This window comes from Salvelinus fontinalis, chromosome 21 (assembly GCF_029448725.1).
Source record: "Salvelinus fontinalis isolate EN_2023a chromosome 21, ASM2944872v1, whole genome shotgun sequence".
NCBI classification, from domain to species: Eukaryota; Metazoa; Chordata; class Actinopteri; order Salmoniformes; family Salmonidae; genus Salvelinus; species Salvelinus fontinalis.
Genome location: NC_074685.1, coordinates 2,222,531 through 2,243,581, shown reverse-complemented (window position 1 = coordinate 2,243,581; position 21,051 = coordinate 2,222,531). Strand labels below are relative to the sequence as shown.

The 21,051-nt window shown below is 44.3% G+C and overlaps 1 protein-coding gene across 1 annotated transcript; it reads left to right on the top strand.

Annotated features, from left to right (window-relative positions):
• Positions 1–2,134: 2,134 nt before the first annotated feature.
• On the top strand, positions 2,135–17,232 carry LOC129818050 (uncharacterized). The gene is made up of 2 exons (XM_055873585.1): positions 2,135–2,633; positions 9,958–17,232. The coding sequence occupies exons 1-2, from the start codon at positions 2,363–2,365 to the stop codon at positions 12,738–12,740; spliced, it is 3,054 nt and encodes a 1,017-aa protein (XP_055729560.1). The 5' UTR covers positions 2,135–2,362; the 3' UTR covers positions 12,741–17,232.
• Positions 17,233–21,051: the final 3,819 nt, after the last annotated feature.

Below are 21,051 nucleotides of genomic sequence, written 5' to 3'. Positions count from 1 at the left end.
TTGGCTGACAGCCGTGGTATATCAGACCGTATCCACGGTTACGACAAAACATTACATTTTTACTGCTCTAATAACGTTGGTAACCAGTTTATAATAGCAATAAGGCACCTCGGGGGTTTGTGGTATATGGCCAATTTCCACGGCTAAGGGCTATATCCAGGCACTCCACGTTGCGTCCTGCTTAAGAACAGCCTTTAGCCGTGGTATATTGGCCATATACCACACCCCCTCATGCATTATTGCTTAATTGAGGGTTCAGTTTCTAAGTGGTATATAATATGCAATTGGCCTTTCATTAAACAGCATATTTTTCCATACTTATATTTTTTTAAATTCAAAGTTCACTTTGTTTTGTAACTGGGTTCTTTCTTGTAGGCCTTTTTGAAATTTGATTGATGGACGAATAGTTAATAATGAAAGCCCACAATTGTCAATGTTCCTGACATTCTGCCTTGTAATATACTCTCCCCTTTTACCTGTGTTTTGGAATCAAGCTCACTTTATTAAAAAAATTAAAATATGTTGACCCTTATTTTACCAGGTAAATTGACTGAGAACACACATTTTGGAACTGCACAAATGTAAAACCATTCTCAAATAATATAATCAAATGTAATGTGTCACATGCTCCGAATACGACAGGTGTATGTCTACCTTACAGTGAATTGAGGATGTTGATTACGGTAACAAGTATGCTTTTTAACAGAGGACCATGTCCCTGCCCTAAACATCAACAATGACGAATCAAGAAGTGACCTGCGCAAACTACTACGCAGCATAATCTGGATATGCATGCAACAAAAGTTCAACATTCACGTTCTGCTACCGTTTCTGTCAAGCCGTCGATAAATCGAACGTATGCACCACACAGAACGCACTGCAACTGTCGTCTGCAACGCAATGCTGCAAGGCAAACGCAGCGTTTCATTGGAAATGAATGTAATTCTGGTGTACCAAAATGCATGAAACTCTCGATGTGATCGAAGCGTGAATGGCCTACTCTGATCAATGACTTTCTGGTCAAGGATTTACTTCTTGATCAAACCATTTACATTTCAGTAGCCTAATAGTACATGAATTGTGGGATGTATGCCTTTACACCACTAGATGGCAGCAAATATGTACTTTTCATTGACAATATCAGTAATTCTGAGGCTGGAAAGAAATTACTTCTGTTGAAATACATGGCCATGTCAAATAATAAGCTTCCAATCACACTGGATTATTCAAAACCAATTCCCATACTACCCACACACTAATAAAGCCTTTTTACAGAATCAGACACCACCACTACACCTCATACAAGTACTTGGGAGTATGGCTAGACAGTACTCTGTCCTCTAGACTTGGTTTCCTCTATCGTAATCGCTCCGCTTTCCCCCCAGCTGCCAAACTAACCCTGATACAGATGACCAGCCTACGTAAGTTATAGATCAGCAGGTAAGGGTGCTCTCGAGCGGCTAGATGTTCTTTACCATTCGGCCATCAGATTTGCCACCAATGCCCCCTTATAGGACACATCACAGCACTCTATACTCCTCTGTAAACTGGTCATCTGAATACCCGTCGCAATCACCCACTGGTTGATGCTTATTTATAAAACCCTCTTAGCCCCCCCCCCCATCTGAGATATCTACTGCAGCCCTCATCCTCCACATACAACACCCGCTCTGCCAGTCACATTCTGTTAAAAGTCCCCAAAACACACACATCCCTGGGTCGCTCGTCTTTTCAGTTTTATGTAGTGTTGTCGTGATGTGTGTTTTGTAATGTATTTTTAAAAATTTTAATCCCAGCCCCCTGTCCCCACAGGAGGTCATTTGCCAATTGCATTTGCCTTTTGGTAGGCCATCATTGTAAATAAGAATTTGTTCTTAACTGACTTGCCTAGTTAAATTAAAAAAAACTCCTGCACCAGACACAACCATTACTAGGCCTATGTGTGAGCCAGTCTAAGATTTTTTTATTTTTAATCAGCAAAATGTGTATCACAAAGCATTAATTTCCATAGATCATAATCAATGCAGCACACAATCATTATGCAATTTATTATATTGTTGTCGGAGTCACGTTTTATCATTTGGTTTAAAAACACAGGCTAATTGAGGAGCTGCTTTTATCTGAGTCTGCTTGATTCTTTCACCACCTTGTACCGTCACGGTGCATGCATAGCGGGACCCAGTCAGCGTATTGGCAGTGGACTCACTTGATTCCAGATCTGATATATGTGTGCGTGCCGCAACAAGAGGTCATTTGAACGCGGGTGGTGGAGAAACACACACACAGCGCACGCTTGTTGGAACCCGCGTCCATAGCCTATATTCGCTCTTTCCTATCCGTGACAGAGGCTGCAAAAAAAAAAATGACGATCAAGAAAAGTAAAACCGTCGTTTTTGAAAGACGTGCAGGGGATTTAACTGCGTTGTATTGTATGAATGATTGGATGATTGCAGTGGTGTTGGCTATTATTGCCATGATGTCTGTATGGGCTGCACTCATCATATACAGATATATACAGACAGAGAGAGGTAAAAGAAGAAGGAAGGTTGATGACGACACTATTTTGGAAACTGAAAAGGACGAAAATGAGACGAGAAACGAAGAAAAAATAATATCCTGTGTCGAGTCAACAGGTAAATCAACATTTATTAGTGTTCATTCTTCACTGATCGGTCCTAGGATTTTAATGAAGTCGAACGTGGCCCATATGCAGCATAATTGCCGTCTACGCTTGTTATGTTTTGCGCTATATCAGAGATCCGCCATGATAATAGATAAGGAAACCTACTACAGTCATGTCTACAAACACGTGTGCGCAGGTCTCCTTGAAGCCGTCAGCTGTGTGAGCGCGCAGGAGATTGGAAATATAAATTGTTATTTCAATGAAGCCCTTTGCTTAAGTGAAAAACAAATATCAGTTGTCTCTAACAAAATTCCGTAGTTTAATTGTCTGTATTTGGTTTACACACACTTTAACGTAATTTGATTACCTTCAGTTACTTTTGCATTACTTTCCCTTTTAAAGAGGCAGACAAATATAATCATAGTGGTCTCTGTATGGGGTCAATTTCACGCCATATGTATTGAATTCAAAATAAAATAAATCGCAAACATAGTTTCGAGGACGGGTGAAATAATGGATGTTGAAATCAAAACTAAACAATTGAAAGCAAAATGTATAGAATTGTAAACAAAAATAAGACATCAAAAGCAAACTTGTAATCAAAGAATTTTAAAGCGAGAGCAAACCTCTATGACAAATGATTAAAATATTTGAAAACTAATGCAAACATCGTTTGCTTTACCAGCAACGAATCCTATTGAATACGTTTTGCCTACGCTCTTGCCTGCATGTACTACCTTTTGGTTACGCTACTCGTATCTTTGTTTTCGCCGTCAGTCCTTTCGACTGCGAGGTTTGGCATTATTTTTCCGTGAAGGGCGGGATTAAGAGGGAAGCGTAGACAACGAGTCTCCATTGGTCCGCTAGGTTTGGAGTGACGGTTCTATCATCAACAGAGTTATAGGCTACACTACAGCAAGGACCTGCATGCTGCATGATCAGGAAACCTCAGTTGATCTTGTCATTTCAGATAATGTGACAGTAGCCTCACAATATCTCTCAATATGCCACCATTAATTTGATATTTGAGTGATTTATAAAATAAAAGTGAGCTAGCTATACCTGACAAGTATCAAATTCCAAGATGGCTTAGCAGTTCAGACATCATTTTTGTCCTCGTACTGTCTTGTCCTGTATATATATATTTACACCTTCTTCGCATATCTTTTACATTTTTTATTTTCCAAGAACTCAACTACAAAAGCTTTCCTGCAACCCGCCTCACCAATTACAACAAAAAAGTATTATTTACCTCAAATCTGAAAATCCACAGTGAAGCTAACCAGGGGCTAATCAGAAGTTAGCCAGAAAGCTAACCAGAAGTTAGCCGAAAGCTAGCCGAAAGCTAATTTGAAGCTGCCCAGAAGTTAGCCGGCTTGCTGGCTAGCGTTGGTGTTTCAGCTGCCCACGTTTTGTGGTCATCAGCTATTCCTTTAGCTCGATAATCTACCTGCACTTTTGTGCAACGCGACTCGGACCGGAGCATACCGGGCCTTTTTTTTCTCTCAGTTTCCCCGGATTTCAGCCGCAGGCTCTGGACATTTGCACCTTGATTTCGCAGCTAGCTAGCTGCAAACCGTGTGACTTGGCTTACGTCGATCCCGGAGCAAACTTAAATTATTCCGGAGCTAGCCAGCTGAGGAGTTCCATCAGCCATTCCTGGGCTACAGTCACCTATCCGGACCCGGGTTTTTTTTGCTGCAGATACGGAGCCCCACCGGGCCTTCACGATTGACTGCCGACGTTATCTGCCCGAGGGAGTTATCCAACTGGCACCTCCGTCGCGACGTTACCTGAACGCTCACCTGGGGCCCGCTAATCGTTAGCTGTCTTATCGGCTGCTATCTTAATAAGTATTTCGGACAATTTTTTTTATGATTTTTTTTTTTTTTTTTTTCTTGGGTCACTATATCTATTTTGCCAATTGGATTGATCCCCTCTACAAGACACGGAACCGCACTAATCTACCGACGGAAACGCACGAGGTGTCTAAAAATAGACCTCCATCCCATGCTATCTTGCTACCGATAGCCATCTACTCGGCCAGCTGTCTGGATCGCCGTGACCCCAACCAACCTCTACTCACTGGACCCTTATTGATCACTCGATTAAGCATGCCTCTCCTTAATGTAAATATGCCTTGTCCACTGCTGTTCTGGTTAGTGTTTATTGGCTTATTTCACTGTAGGGCCTCTAGCCCTGCTCACTATACCATATCCAACCTTTAATTTCCACCACCCACATATCCGATGACATCACCTGGTTTCAATGATGTTTCTAGAGACAATATCTCTCTCATCATCACTCAATACCTAGGTTTACCTCCACTGTATTCACATCCTACCATACCTTTGTCTGTACATTATTCCTTGAAGCTATTTTATCGCCCCCAGAAACGTCCTTTTACTCTCTGTTCTAGATGCTCTAGACGACCAATTCTCATAGCTTTTAGCCGTACCCTTATCCTACTCCTCCTCTGTTCCTCTGGTGATGTAGAGGTGAATCCAGGCCCTGCAGTACCTAGCTCCACTCCTATTCCCCAGGCGCTCTCTTTTGATGACTTCTGTAACCGTAATAGCCTTGGTTTCATGCATGTTAACATTAGAAGCCTCCTCCCTAAGTTTGTTTTGTTCACTGCTTTAGCTCACTCTGCCAACCCGGATGTTTTAGCCGTGTCTGAATCCTGGCTTAGAAAGACCACCAAAAATTCTGACATTTTCATCCCCAACTACAAGATTTTCAGACAAGATAGAACGGCCAAAGGGGGCGGTGTTGCAATCTACTGCAAAGATTGCCTGCAGAGTTCTGTTTTACTATCCAGGTCTGTTCCCAAACAATTTGAACTTCTACTTTTAAAAATCCACCTCTCTAAAAACAAGTCTCTCACCGTTGCCGCCTGCTATAGACCACCCTCTGCCCCCAGCTGTGCTCTGGACACCATATGTGAACTGATTGCCCCCCATCTATCTTCAGAGCTCGTGCTGCTAGGCGACCTAAATTGGAACATGCTTAACACCCCAGCCATCCTACAATCTAAGCTTGATGCCCTCAATCTCACACATATTATCAATGAACCTACCAGGTACCACCCCAATTCCGTAAACACGGGCACCCTCATAGATATCATCCTAACCAACTTGCCCTCCAAATACACCTCTGCTGTTTTCAACCAAGATCTCAGCGATCACTGCCTCATTGCCTGCCTCCGTAATGGGTCAGCGGTCAAACGACCCCCACTCATCACTATCAAACGCTCCCTGAAACACTTCAGCGAGCAGGCCTTTCTGATCGACCTGGCCGATGTATCCTGGAAGGATATTGATCTCATCCCGTCAGTAGAGGATGCCTGGATATTTTTTTTAAATGCCTTCCTCACCATCTTGAATAAGCATGCCCCATTCAAGAAATTTAGAACCAGGAACAGATATAGCCCTTGGTTCTCTCCTGACCTGACTGCCCTTAACCAACAGAAAAACATCCTATGGCGTTCTGCATTAGCATCGAACAGCCCCCGTGATATGCAACTTTTCAGGGAAGCTAGAAACCAATATACACAGGCAGTTAGAAAAGCCAAGGCTAGCTTTTTCAAGCAGAAATTTGCTTCCTGCAACACAAATTCAAAAAAGTTCTGGGACACTGTAAAGTCCATGGAGAATAAGAACACCTCCTCCCAGCTTCCAACTGCACTGAAGATAGGAAACACTGTCACCACCGACAAATCCACTATAATTGTAAATTTCAATAAGCATTTTTCTACGGCTGGCCATGCTTTCCACCTGGCTGCCCCTACCCCGGTCAACAGCACTGCCCTCCCCTCTGCTACTCGCCCAAGCCTTCCCCATTTCTCTTTCTCCCAAATACAGTCAGCTGATGTTCTGAAAGAGCTGCAAAATCTGGACCCTTACAAATCAGCCGGGCTAGATAATCTGGACCCTTTCTTTCTAAAACTATCTGCTGAAATTGTTGCCACCCCTATTACTAGCCTTTTCAACCTCTCTTTTGTGTCGTCTGAGATTCCCAAAGATTGGAAAGCAGCTGCGGTTATCCCCCTCTTCAAAGGGGGGGACACTCTTGACCCTAACAGCTACAGACCTATATCTATCCTACCCTGCCTTTCTAAGGTCTTCGAAAGCCAAGTCAACAAACAGATTGCCGACCATTTCGAATCCCACCATACCTTCTCCACTATGCAATCTGGTTTCAGAGCTGGCCATGGGTGCACCTCAGCCACGCTCAAGGTCATAAACGATATCTTAACCGCCATCGATAGGAAACAATACTGTGCAGCCGTATTCATTGACCTGGCCAAGGCTTTTGACTCTGTCAATCACCACATCCTCATCGGCAGACTCGACAGCCTTGGTTTCTCTAATGATTGCCTCGCCTGGTTCACCAACTACTTCTCTGATCGAGTTCAGTGTGTCAAATCGGAGGGTCTGTTGTCCGGGCCTCTGGCAGTCTCTATGGGGGTGCCACAGGGTTCAATTCTTGGACCGACTCTCTTCTCTGTATACATCAATGATGTCGCTCTTGCTGCTGGTGATTCTCTGATCCATCTCTACGCAGACGACACTATTCTGTATACTTCTGGCCCTTCTTTTGACACTGTGTTAACAACCCTCCAGGCGAGCTTCAATGCCATACAACTCTCCTTCCGTGGCCTCCATTTGCTCTTAAATACAAGTAAAACTAAATGCATGCTCTTCAACCGATCGCTGCCTGCACCTGCCCGCCTGTCCAACATCACTACTCTGGACGGCTCTGACTTAGAATATGTGGACAACTACAAATACCTAGGTGTCTGGTTAGACTGTAAACTCTCCTTCCAGACTCACATCAAACATCTCCAATCCAAAGTTAATCTAGAATTGGCTTCCTATTCCGCAACAAAGCATCCTTCACTCATGCTGCCAAACATACCCTTGTAAAACTGACCATCCTACCAATCCTCGACTTCGGTGATGTCATTTACAAAATAGCCTCCAAAACCCTACTCAATAAATTGGGTGCAGTCTATCACAGTGCCATCCGTTTTGTCACCAAAGCCCCATATACTACCCACCACTGCGACCTGTACACTCTCGTTGGCTGGCCCTCGCTTCATACTCGTCGTCAAACCCACTGGCTCCAGGTCATCTACAAGACCCTGCTAGGTAAAGTCCCCCCTTATCTCAGCTCGCTGGTCACCATAGCAGCACCTACCTGTAGCACGCGCTCCAGCAGGTATATCTCTCTGGTCACCCCCAAAACCAATTCTTCCTTTGGCCGCCTCTCCTTCCAGTTCTCTGCTGCCAATGACTGGAACGAACTACAAAAATCTCTGAAACTGGAAACACTTATCTCCCTCACTAGCTTTAAGCACCAGCTGTCAGAGCAGCTCATAGATTACTGCACCTGTACATAGCCCATCTATAATTTAGCCCAAACAACTACCTCTTTACCTACTGTATTTATTTATTTATTTATTTTGCTCCTTTGCACCCCATTATTTCTATCTCTACTTTTTTCTATCTCTACTATCTCTACTTTTTTTACTTTTTTTTACTTGCTATATTGTATTTACTTCGCCACCATGGCCTTTTATATTTTTATTTATTTATATATTTTGTTTGCCTTCACCTCCCTTATCTCACCTCACTTGCTCATATTGTATATAGACTTATTTTCACTGTATTATTGACTGTATGTTTGTTTTACTCCATGTGTAACTATGTGTTGTTGTATGTGTCGAACTGCTTTGCTTTATCTTGGCCAGGTCGCAATTGTAAATGAGAACGTGTTCTCAATTTGCCTACCTGGTTAAATAAAGGTGAAATAAAAATAAATAAAATAAATAAAAAAGTATGAGTGGTTTAGGTTAATTCCCCATCCTTTGTGGGCTCTGCCTGTCAAGCAGTAGAAGGGCGCATTTGCCGATGTACAGTTAACGTTAGCTAGTAATGTTAACTTTGCTAGCTACTGGTAGAAACTTTGTACAGTTAGCTGGTAATATTAACTTTGCTAGCTACTGGTAGAAACTTTGTACAGTTAGCTAGTAATGTTAACTTTGCTAACTTACTGGTAGAAACTTTGTACAGTTAGCTGGTAATGTTAACTTTGCTAACTTACTGGTAGAAACTTTGTACAGGTAGCTGGTAATGTTAACTTTGCTAGCTACTGGTAGAAACGTTGTACAGTTAGCTGGTAATGTTAACTTTGCTAGCTACTGGTAGAAACTTTGTACAGGTAGCTGGTCTTATTAACTTTGCTAGCTACTTGTAGAAACTTTGTACAGTTAGCTGGTAATGTTAACTTTGCTAACTTACTGGTAGAAACTTTGTACAGGTAGCTGGTAATGTTAACTTTGCTAGCTACTGGTAGAAACTTTGTACAGTTAGCTGGTAATGTTAACTTTGCTAGCTACTGGTAGAAACTTTGTACAGGTAGCTGGTAATGTTTACTTTGCTAGCTACTGGTAGAAACTTTGTACAGTTAGCTAAACGTATAGTGGTAGGTAGACCTAATGTACTTTTTATGTAGAACCCATTGAGGGGATCCCAACAACCAATGAAGGTGTAGACCTAGCGAATTTAGCTAACATCCCCTTTTCAACATTTTGTTTTTAAGAGTGTTTAATCACGATTGCTGCTGACAGACATGCTAGGCTACATTGATTGATGGATCACATCAAATTAGCTAGCTAGGTAACAGATCACGTCAATATGGCTAGTTAACAAGCTAACTTTCAGGGGACAAACTACACGGCTATATCCAAATAGTGTTTGATTTGCTTTCCATCGATAGTGGCGGAGACAGTAGTCCGACTGACAACTTTACCAGGACGAGGACTTGGCCATGTCAAGCTCTTTCCAAAAGTGTAATCTCTGATGAAGCAGGCTAAATGACACGTTGTTTGCTTAGCTAGCTAGCTACATCCAAAATGGATATGCTACCTTCATGTATCTGAAATGACATGATCAATTGGTGTTTACTGATCATGAAAAGCATGCAGTTACTGTATAACTCTGATGATAGAGCTTAAATGTGGAATAATATGAAATGTGTAGTTCTCACTAGGCTCTTAAAGAGGTGACGATATTAAAACAAATTAGTTATAACATTTATTTAACCATCTCTTGAAAACGGCACATAGTTGTCAATGGTTTTAGAAGATCTGGGGGTCTCCTCGCATCCCAGCAGCCAAATTGAAAGCTCTGCACCTTATTGTGACGTTTTATTGATAACGACCTATTCATTCCAATTAGACTGGTTTGGATTCCTCCTTGGAACTTTGAGGGTTTATGACATGGTCCATCCAGTAATTTAATAGGATCTCCAATGTGCTTATTTTTCAGAGGAGGGTGAAGAAGTCGCGCCAGAGACACTGGAGAGCTGGGATGGAGAGGAATGGAAGAGAGAGCCAATGGAATGGATTCCAACAACCAGTGAGAATGTAGAACCCTTTGAGGAGATCCCAACATTAACCAATGAGGATGTAGAACCCATTGAGGGGATCTCAGCAACAACCAATGAGGGTGTAAAACCCATTGAGGCGATCCCAACAACCAATGAGGGTGTAGAACCCATTGAGGGAATCCCGACAACCAATGAGGGTGTAGAACCCATTGAGGGGATCCCAACAATAACCAATGAGGGTGTAAAACCCATTGAGGGGATCTCAGCAACAACCAATGAGGGTGTAGAACCCATTGAGGGGATCCCGACAATAACCAATGAGGGTGTAGAACCCATTACGAGGATCCGAACAACAACCAATGAAGATTTAGAACCCATTAAACAGATCCGAGCACGGACCAATGAGGATCTACAACCCATTAGACGGATCCGAACAGCAACCAATGAGGATCTACAACCCATTAGACGGATCCGAACAGCAACCAATGAGGATCTACAACCCATTAGACGGATCCGAACAACAACCAATGAGAGCGATGGTCCTTACACGTGGGAGTCATATGCTGAGTGGCAGATCGTTGAGGAGTTTCATCTCGGCTCTCAGCCTCAAGAGCACTGTGAAGGCACATGTCAGCACTATGACGGCTTATGTCAGGTCTGTGGAGGCTTGTGTCATTGCAGTGAATGCTTATGTCAGTTCTACGAAGGCTTATGTCAGGACGTCGCCGAGTCCCAGACTGAGTCCCAGACAAGTCCCAGACAAGAGGAGCAGGCTTCTACCAGTCACTATTCCCTCAGTGACATAAACTATCAATCTGGACATGAGAAGGATACCGACGTGTATAACCAGGACGAGGAGGGTTTGAAGGAAGTTGAACTGAGTGACGATTGTCAATGTGAGAGCACAGAGTCGGAGTCCGAGGTAAACCATCCACATGCCTTTGCCATCAAGCTTCAGAGAGATCTGGAAGAGCTCCATGAAAATCTCCCTGACATGATATTGACTGACTCTGACCTTACAGAACCTGACCATGTGTGTTATGCAGAGATACAGGAAGTACAATACCCAGATGATGACATGACCAGCCATGTTGCCACTGAGATGATATTGAGTGACACTGACCCTACAGAACCCCTGCCTAAACATCTGTGTGATACGGATAAAGAGGAAGTTGAATGTCCAGAAGATTATATGAACATCCACGTTAACATCACGCCTCAAGAAAAGAGACCTGACATGATATTGACCAACACTGACCTTACAGAACCTCGGCCTGAGCATGTGTGTGATACAGAGATACAGGAAGTAGAATACCCCGATGATGACATGACCAGCCATGTTGTCTTTTCCAACGAGCCTCAGGAAGAGAGGCCGGAGATGACATTGACTGACACTGAACATGTGTCGGATAAAAAGAGAGAGGAAGTAGAATATCCGGAGGATGATAGACACAGCCATGTTGCTTTTCACAAAGTCCAGGAAAGTGAAAATCTCCCTGAGATGAGATTGACTGACACTGACCGGATAGAACCGGAACATGTGTATGAGGTGGAGAGAGAGGAAGTGGGAGTAGAATATCCAGATGAGGTAATCACTGAAGGTCCAGAACATCCCAGTGAAAACATCACTGAGATATTGATTGACACTGACCTCCAACAACCTGGCAATTTATGTGAGGAAGAAATACAGGAAGTAGAATGTACAAGTCATTATATGGACAGCCAGGTTGCCTTTGTCAGGGATACTCAGGAACCAGAACATCCCAATGAATATCTACCTGACATGATATTGACTGACACTAAGACTGAAGAACTTGACCATGTGTGTGATACAGAGATACAGGAAGAGGGGACAGTGGAAGGACAGTGGAAGAGGACAGTGGAAGATGATATGAAAGAAGCTATGGTAGAGGATCTTGACATGGAAGCTATGGTAGAGGATCTTTGGAGGAAGGACTGTCTACTTCATGACTATGTCATTGACGGGTTGAGCCAGCCACCCGATGTTAGAGACACCCATGTGGCTGAGAGGAAAGGAGACATCGTTGATAATAAAAGCAAGGACACACGTGTAGAGGAGGAGAAGAAAAGACAGAGTGATGAGACACGGATAGAGGAGAGTTATGAGAAAGTTGAAATTAACATAATGGAAGCCACGATGGACTATAATGAATGGATGACCGTCAGCGGCACAGAGGACAACAGTGACTCTCCGTGGGTGAGGATAAGCCACTCGTCCATCGAATGCTCTTCTGCTGAGGCGGAGCATCATCCCACAGAAACGCATCACAATTCAGATGATCCAACGGTGGCTGACGCAACCGCATTCAAGGAGGTCAAAAAAACAGGAACCAAACCTGTATCACAAGATGGAGACCTGCGTAGGAATAAGAAGATGGCCGCTGTGCTTCCTATCAAACCCAAGACTGTACGGGTGAGGTTCTGTGTCCACTACCGCACCCAGTCTCCCTGGCAGGAGCTGGCTGTGACAGGGAACCAGCAGGAGCTGGGGAGCTGGACGGGCTACGTTCCGCTGGAGAGAGCCCAAGACGGGTTCTGGGCCAGCTGGGTCGTCCTCCCCGCGGAGAAGCAGGTGGAATGGAAGTTGGTGCTGGTGGAAGACGGAGAGATCCTACGCTGGGAGGAGGGTGGTAATAGACACCTGGAGACAGGTTGGGGTGGTAGAGAGGTGTATCTCAACGAGTGGTGGGGCAGCCTCTGAGTGACAGGTTCCTACTGGGCACCAACTGGTTGGCGCAACGCAGTTGTACACAAAATAAATACACTGCTCAAAAAAATAAAGGGAACACTAAAATAACACCATCCTAGATCTGAATGAATGAAATATTCTTATTAAATACTTTTTTCTTTACATAGTTGAATGTTCTGACAACAAAATCACACAAAAATTATCAATGGAAATCAAATTTATCAACCCATGGAGGTCTGGATTTGGAGTCACACTCAAAATTAAAGTGGAAAACCACACTACAGGCTGATCCAACTTTGATGTAATGTCCTTAAAACAAGTCAAAATGAGGCTCAGTAGTGTGTTGCCTCCACGTGCCTGTATGACCTCCCTACAACGCCTGGGCATGCTCCTGATGAGATTGCGGTTGGTCTCCTGAGGGATCTCCTCCCAGACCTGGACTAAAGCATCCGCTAACTCCTGGACAGTCTGTGGTGCAACGTGGCGTTGGTGGATGGAGCGAGACATAATGTCCCAGATGTGCTCAATTGGATTCAGGTCTGGGGAACGGGCGGGCCAGTCCATAGCATCAATGCCTTCCTCTTGCAGGAACTGCTGACACACTCCAGCCACATGAGGTCTAGCATTGTCTTGCATTAGGAGGAACCCAGGGCTAACCACACCAGCATATGGTACCTAATGGTAGTCAGGCTACCTCTGGCGAGCACATGGAAGGCTGTGCGGCCCCTCAAAGAAATGCCACCCAACCTCATGACTGACCCACCGCCAAACCGGTCATGCTGGAGGATGTTGCAGGCAGCAGAACGTTCTCAACGGTGTCTCCAGACTCTGTCACGTCTGTCACATGTGCTCAGTGTGAACCTGCTTTCATCTGTGAAGAGCACAGGGCGCCAGTGGCGAATTTGCCAATCTTGGTGTTCTCTGGCAAATGCCAAACGTCCTGCACGGTGTTGGGCTGTAAGCACAACCCCCACCTGTGGACGTCGGGCCCTCATAACACCCTCATGGAGTCTGTTTCTGACCGTTTGAGCAGACACATGCACATTTGTGGCCTGCTGGAGGTCATTTTGCAGGGCTCTGGCAGTGCTCCTCCTTGCACAAAGGCGGAGGTAGCGGTCCTGCTGCTGGGTTGTTTCCCTCCTACGGCCTCCTCCACGTCTCCTGATGTACTGGCCTGTCTCCTGGTAGCGCCTCCATGCTCTGGACACTACGCTGACAGACACAGCAAACCTTCTTGCCACAGCTCGCATTGATGTGCCATCCTGGATGAGCTGCACTACCTGAGCCACTTGTGTGGGTTGTAGACTCCGTCTCATGCTACCACTAGAGTGAAAGCACCGCCAGCATTCAAAAGTGACCAAAACATCAGCCAGGAAGCATAGGAACTGAGTAGTGGTCTGTGGTCACCACCTGCAGAATCACTCCTTTATTGGGGGTGTCTTGCTAATTGCCTATAATTTCCACCTTTTGTCTATTCCATTTGCACAACAGCATGTGAAATTTATTGTCAATCAGTGTTGCTTCCTAAGTGGACAGTTTGATTTCACAGAATTGTGATTGACTTGGAGTTACATTGTGTTGTTTAAGTGTTCCCTTTATTTCTTTGAGCAGTGTACATATACTGTATATGAGGGGACTGACTAGGAGTCCTATATAGATGCATTCCCATTCTCTGTCCTTTTTCTCTTAAAGAGTTCACTTCCCTACATGGATTCCAAAGGAAAAGGACTGATGTCAGATATCTAGTGGAAACTAGCACAGGCTTCTACCAATCCAAGGGCTGTAAAAGCACAAGTGTACACTTGGACAGAGGATAGGGAAGTGACAATGTATAATATACTGTCCATGTACCGTCTACGTACCGGCTATATACCATCTACGTACCGTCCACGTACCATCTATATACCGTCCACGTACCACCTATATACCGTCCACGTACCATCTACGTACCGGCTATATACCATCTACGTACCGGCTATATACCATCTACGTACCGTCCACGTACTGTCCATGTACCGTCCACGTACCGGCTATATACCATCTACGTACCGGCTATATACCATCTACGTACCGGCTATATACCATCTACGTACCGTCCACGTACCATCTACGTACCGGCTATATACCATCTACGTACCGGCTATATACCATCTACGTACCGTCCACGTACCGTCTACGTACTGTCTATGTACCATCTACGTACCGGCTATATACCATCTACGTACCGGCTACGTACCGTCCACGTACCATCTATATACCGTCCACGTACCATCTATATACCGTCCACGTACCATCTATATACCGTCCACGTACCATCTATATACCGTCTATATACCGTCCACGTACCGTCTATATACCGTCCACGTACCGTCCACGTACCGTCTATATACCGTCCACGTACCATCTATATACCGTCCACGTACCATCTATATACCATCTACGTACCAGCTATATACCATCCACGTATCATCTATATACCGTCCACGTACCATCTATATACCGTCCACGTACCGTCTATATACCGTCCACGTACCGTCTATATACCGTCCACGTACCGTCCACGTACCGTCTATATACCGTCCACGTACCATCTATATACCGTCCACGTACCATCTATATACCATCTACGTACCAGCTATATACCATCTATATACCGTCCACGTACCGTCTACGTACCGTCCACATACTGTATTATAGCAATATAACTATTATGCAACTACGATATTGTCAATGAATGATAATAATCTTGAAAATGAAAAATCCACCTTTATTCCCTGTTGTTCAGTGGAGCGCCTCCAGTGTCCCACTGTGGTATTACAGCAGTATTAGTGCTGTGACATTACAGCAGTAGTAATCGCAGGTAGAATTATGTACTGTTATGTATTAACCAGTTTATGTGATGCTGAAATGTAAATATATATATATATATATATATATATATTGAGTTATTTTTTTGGGTGGGGGGGGGGTCTGTTGAATGAACGTTGTCATGGTAAAAACCCAACCAGTATCATCTACACTAATAAGTCCCTTGGAACCTTTTGGTAATATGTTTATCAACAGGGTTTGTTCATCATAAATGTTGTTGTCTTTTTGTTTTCGTCGGTTTGACTTTGGTTGTTTTTTTTCCCTTCTATTTGCTTACATTTGATTTGATCACAATTAATCGTGTTGTTTTTGGTTCTCACTGAGTTTTAACCTTTTTTTGTAAAAAAAAAAAAAAAGGTTAGTTAAATATGACACTTAAATGTTGTTTAGGTGGAGTAGAGTTTTTATCTATTACCCAGTGAACATATTTTCTTGGAATGCAGTAGTCTTTTGGGACTCATACTTACAGGTTAGACCTATATATTAGCTACTGCTGTCCTGTTAGTTCCAGGTTAGACATATATATTAGCTACTGCTGTCCTGTTAGTTCCAGGTTAGACATATATATTAGCTACTGCTGTCCTGTTAGTTCCAGGTTAGACATATATATTAGCTACTGCTGTCCTGTTAGTTCCAGGTTAGACATATATATTAGCTACTGCTGTCCTGTTAGTTCCAGGTTAGACATATATATTAGCTACTGCTGTCCTGTTAGTTCCAGGTTAGACCTATATATTAGCTACTGCTGTCCTGTTAGTTCCAGGTTAGACATATATATTAGCTACTGCTGTCCTGTTAGTTCCAGGTTAGACCTATAGCTACTGCTGTCCTGTTAGTTCCAGGTTAGACCTATACCTACTGCTGTCCTGTTAGTTCCAGGTTAGACCTATAGCTACTGCTGTCCTGTTAGTTCCAGGTTAGACCTATAGCTACTGCTGTCCTGTTAGTTCCAGGTTAGACCTATATATTAGCTACTGCTGTCCTGTTAGTTCCAGGTTAGACCTATATATTAGCTACTGCTGTCCTGTTAGTTCCAGGTTAGACCTATACCTACTGCTGTCCTGTTAGTTCCAGGTTAGACCTATAGCTACTGCTGTCCTGTTAGTTCCAGGTTAGACCTATAGCTACTGCTGTCCTGTTAGTTCCAGGTTAGACATATATATTAGCTACTGCTGTCCTGTTAGTTCCAGGTTAGACCTATAGTTACTGCTGTCCTGTTAGTTCCAGGTTAGACCTATACCTACTGCTGTCCTGTTAGTTCCAGGTTAGACCTATAGCTACTGCCGTCCTGTTAGTTCCAGGTTAGACCTATAGCTACTGCCGTCCTGTTAGTTCCAGGTTAGACCTATAGCTACTGCTGCCCTGTTAGTTCCAGGTTAGACCTATACCTACTGCCGTCCTGTTAGTTCCAGGTTAGACCTATAGCTACTGCTGTCCTGTTAGGTCCAGTTTTAAATATACATACGCCTGAATTGTTCAGTTTTCTCATTTTAAGCCTAGTTTCTGGGAGGGCACTTGATGCTGTTTATAACAAACGGAGAGATGTCATGAAGGATGTATTATTTATGGGGCTTTAGAAGCTCTATTAATATATTCCTCTCAGAATGAACAGAATAAAAATTGTTACTTTACTCCCTCCAGTCTCAGATAGAAAATAGCTTGATTTAACTCTGATCAATGTGCTTGTCCTCTTATCTGTAACAGATGGTTTATGCAAAATGTATGTTTACGGTTATGCAAAAAATGGTGAAGATGAGTCTGTTCAGATGTAACATAAACCTTACGTCTGTTGGCATTTCCATTTTAAGCTTATTAGTGAGCCTATTATTGACTCAATTATTTTATTGTCCACAAGTGAACGTGACTCCAGTATTTAACGGATTCTCTCTCTCCTCTGAGATGTATGTGTTGAAGAGACGGAGAGGGAGACAGACAGAGAGCATGGAGTGTACTCTACACCAGTTCTGTAAATCATGTTTATCAACTGCAGTGAATTGGTGTGTTGGATCATTATCAGCTAAAGCAGAGAGACTGAGATCACATGGGCTGAATATGGGTAGAATATCATGTTTAGTCAGTGTAGTCCTCCTACTGGTATATTTTTGATGTGTCAAATTGTATGGTACGTAATCTGCATGCTATAATGACTAAATGACATTTTGAGAGGCGTTTGTACATCAGAGCCTTAAGGCCTTTAGTAACAATGGATCTGTTCCCTTGGCCTTGTGGAACAGACCTGGGCCTGGGCCTTGTGGAACGGACCTGGGCCTTGTGGAACGGACCTGGGCCTTGTGGAACAGACCTGGGCCTTGTGGAACGGACCTGGGCCTTGTGGAACGGACCTGGGCCTTGTGGAACGGACCTGGGCCTTGAGGAACGGACCTGGGCCTTGTGGAACGGACCTGGGCCTTGTGGAACGGACCTGGGCCTTGTGGAACGGACCTGGGCCTCGTGGAACAGACCTGGGCCTTGAAGAACAGACCTGGGCCTTGTGGAACGTACCTGAACCATGTGGAACAGACTTGGCCTGGGCCTTGTGGAACGGACCTGGGCCTTGTGGAACAGACCTGGGCCTCGTGGAACAGACCTGGGCCTTGTGGAATAGAAATGGTGTCCACATTTCTGTTGTAAACCCCCACCGTGACTGGGACAGAGAGAGGGTTCAGGGGTCACCGTTACACCACGAGATAAGTCTGTCCATAGAGGTCAGGCAGAGACACAGATAAGGTGATGAAAAGGTGACCTGGTGCCTAGTGGGGTAGTTTGAAGACCCAGATGTCGCTGTCTCATCGGTGAGAAGAAGGGGATGCCCTACTTTAGAAACCTTGCAACACCAAGGTCGTGGGCTTCATTTCCGTCGGGATCACATTCTAAACTCAGCAAAAAAAGAAACGGCCCTTTTTCAACTGCCCGAGTTACACCAGGAACGCACAATCCCTCCATCAGTGCTCAGACTGTCCGCAATAGGCTGAGAGAGGCTGGACTAAGGGCTTGTAGGCCTGTTGTCTGGTGAGGACCTGCCTTACATCACCGGCAACAACGTCGCCTATGGGCACAAACCCACCGTCGCGGACCAGACGGGGATGGCAAAAAGTGCTCTTCACTGACGAGTCACGGTTTTGTCTCACCGAGGGTGATGGTCGGATTCGTATTTATTGTCAAAGGAATGAGCGTTACACCGAGGCCTGTACTCTGGAGCGGGATCGATTTGGAGGTGGAGGGTCCATCATGGTCTGGGTCAGTGTGTCTCAGTGTCATTGCAGGCAATCTCAACGCCGTGCGTTACAGGGAAGACATTCTCCTCCCTCATGTGGTACCTTCTTGCAGGCTCATCCTGACACGACCCTCCAGCATGACAATGCCACTAGCCATACTGCTCGTTCTGTGTGTGATTTCCTGCAAAACAGCGTAGAGCCCAGATCTCAATCCCATTGAGCACGTCTGGGACCTGTTGAATCGGAGGGTGAGGCCTAGGGCCATTCCCCCCAGAAATGTCCGGGAACTTGAAGGTGCCTTGGTGGAAGAGTGGGGTAACATCTCACAGCAAGAACTGGCAAATCTGGTGCAGTCCACGAGGAGGAGATGCACTGCAATACTTAATGCAGCTGGTGGCCACAACAGATACTGACTTTGATTTTGAGCCCCCCTTAGTTCAGGAACACATTATTCCATTTCTGTTAGTCACATGTCTGTGGAACTTGTTCAGTTTATGTCTCAGTTGTTGAATCTTATGTTCATACAAATATTTACACACGTTAAGTTTGCTGAAAATAAACGCAGTTGACAGTGAGAGAAGACGTTTCTTTTTTTTGTTGCTGAGTTTATGTATGCGTTCGCTGTATAAGCGTAGGCCAAGTGTATCGTAGAGTAACCGTGAGGCCATGACACTTGCAGCCCTTAGCAACGGAGGGGCTACCGTGGAAACGAGTCTCTTCTTTGAGTCTGCATCGTCTTCATTTTGGTATATGTATTTGTTTCCTGGAGTAACATTTTATGTATTTTGAATTTAAAGACACGGTGAAGTACCTTCAAAGTACTTCATTCAGGACAAATCCTCATCTTTTGGTGTTAATGTGAAAGTGAAAAGTGTATATGCTCTAATTTCCCCCTCAAGTGTCAGGGTGATCCTTTATTTAGACACAGGACTTCACAGAGAGGTCTAGTTGCTCTAGGATCAGTGCTCACTTACTGCTAACGCTGGGGTCTTATAATGCTGGGGTGTTAACACTGGGGTCTTATAATGCTGGGTAGTTAACACTGGGGTCTTGTAATGCTGGGGTGTTAACACTGGGGTCTTATAATGCTGGGGTGTTAACACTGGGGTCTTGTAATGCTGGGGTGCTAACACTGGGGTCTTATAATGCTGGGGTGTTAACACTGGGGTCTTATAATGCTGGGTAGTTAACACTGGGGTCTTGTAATGCTGGGGTGTTAACACTGGGGTCTTATAATGCTGGGGTGTTAACACTGGGGTCTTGTAATGCTGGGGTGTTAACACTGGGGTCTTATAATGCTGGGGTGTTAACACTGGGGTCTTATAATGCTGGGGTGTTAACACTGGGGTCTTGTAATGCTGGGGTGTTAACACTGGGGTCTTGTAATGCTGGGGTGTTAACACTGGGGTCTTATAATACTGGGGCCTTATAATGCTGGGGTGTTAACACTGGGGTCTTATAATGTTGGGCTGTTAACACTGGGGCCTTAACGCTGAGTAACTGACTGGAGAAATGGGCTGGACTAGAGCATGTGACCGTCACATGAGGATACAGTGAAACCCAGCACATGTTCAGTCGGGGGCACTGTAGCTATTTTTTTTTTAAATGGGAAAACAAAAATGAGGTCTTCTTATTGGACAAGTCCCTCCTGCTTTCTGTCAGTTTTTCTTCCATTTAGTACCTAATGAACATGACCCTGACTTTGATATCTGATATTCTTTCCCCACACATTGACTCACAGGTCACAAAGCAGAGGCTCTCTGTTTCCTACATGGCCTGATAAACAGACCAGTGGCAGAGGGTCTCTGTTTCCTACATGGCCTGATAAACAGACCAGTGGCAGAGAGTCTCTGTTTCCTACATGGCCTGATAAACAGACCAGTGGCAGAGGGTCTCTGTTTCCTACATGGACTGATAAACAGGCCAGTGGCAGAGGATCTCTGTTTCCTACATGGACTGATAAACAGGCCAGTGGCAGAGGATCTCTGTTTCCTACATGGACTGATAAACAGGCCAGAACAGAACAGTAATCATCTCGAGAATGGAATTGTGGTGTAGATATTAAGGGGGGCTAACAGTAGAGGTTTTAAAACATTTAAAAATGCATTTCCTGCTCTTCTCTACAGTTTGACTTATTCCTCTCTTGAGGGGTATTCTGAAAACACAATATAAGTATAACCTTTTGTTGGTGGGGAGAAACAGCTAACTTCCTGTCCTGCATTTCAAAACATTTTGCCATG

Coding starts and splice junctions, on each gene's coding strand:
- LOC129818050 (XM_055873585.1), top strand. CDS start 2,363: ATGACGATCAAGAAAAGTAAAACCGTCGTTTTTGAAAGACGTGCAGGG. Junction 2,634..9,957: donor ATCCTGTGTCGAGTCAACAG/GTAAATCAACAT, acceptor CTTATTTTTCAG/AGGAGGGTGAAGAAGTCGCG.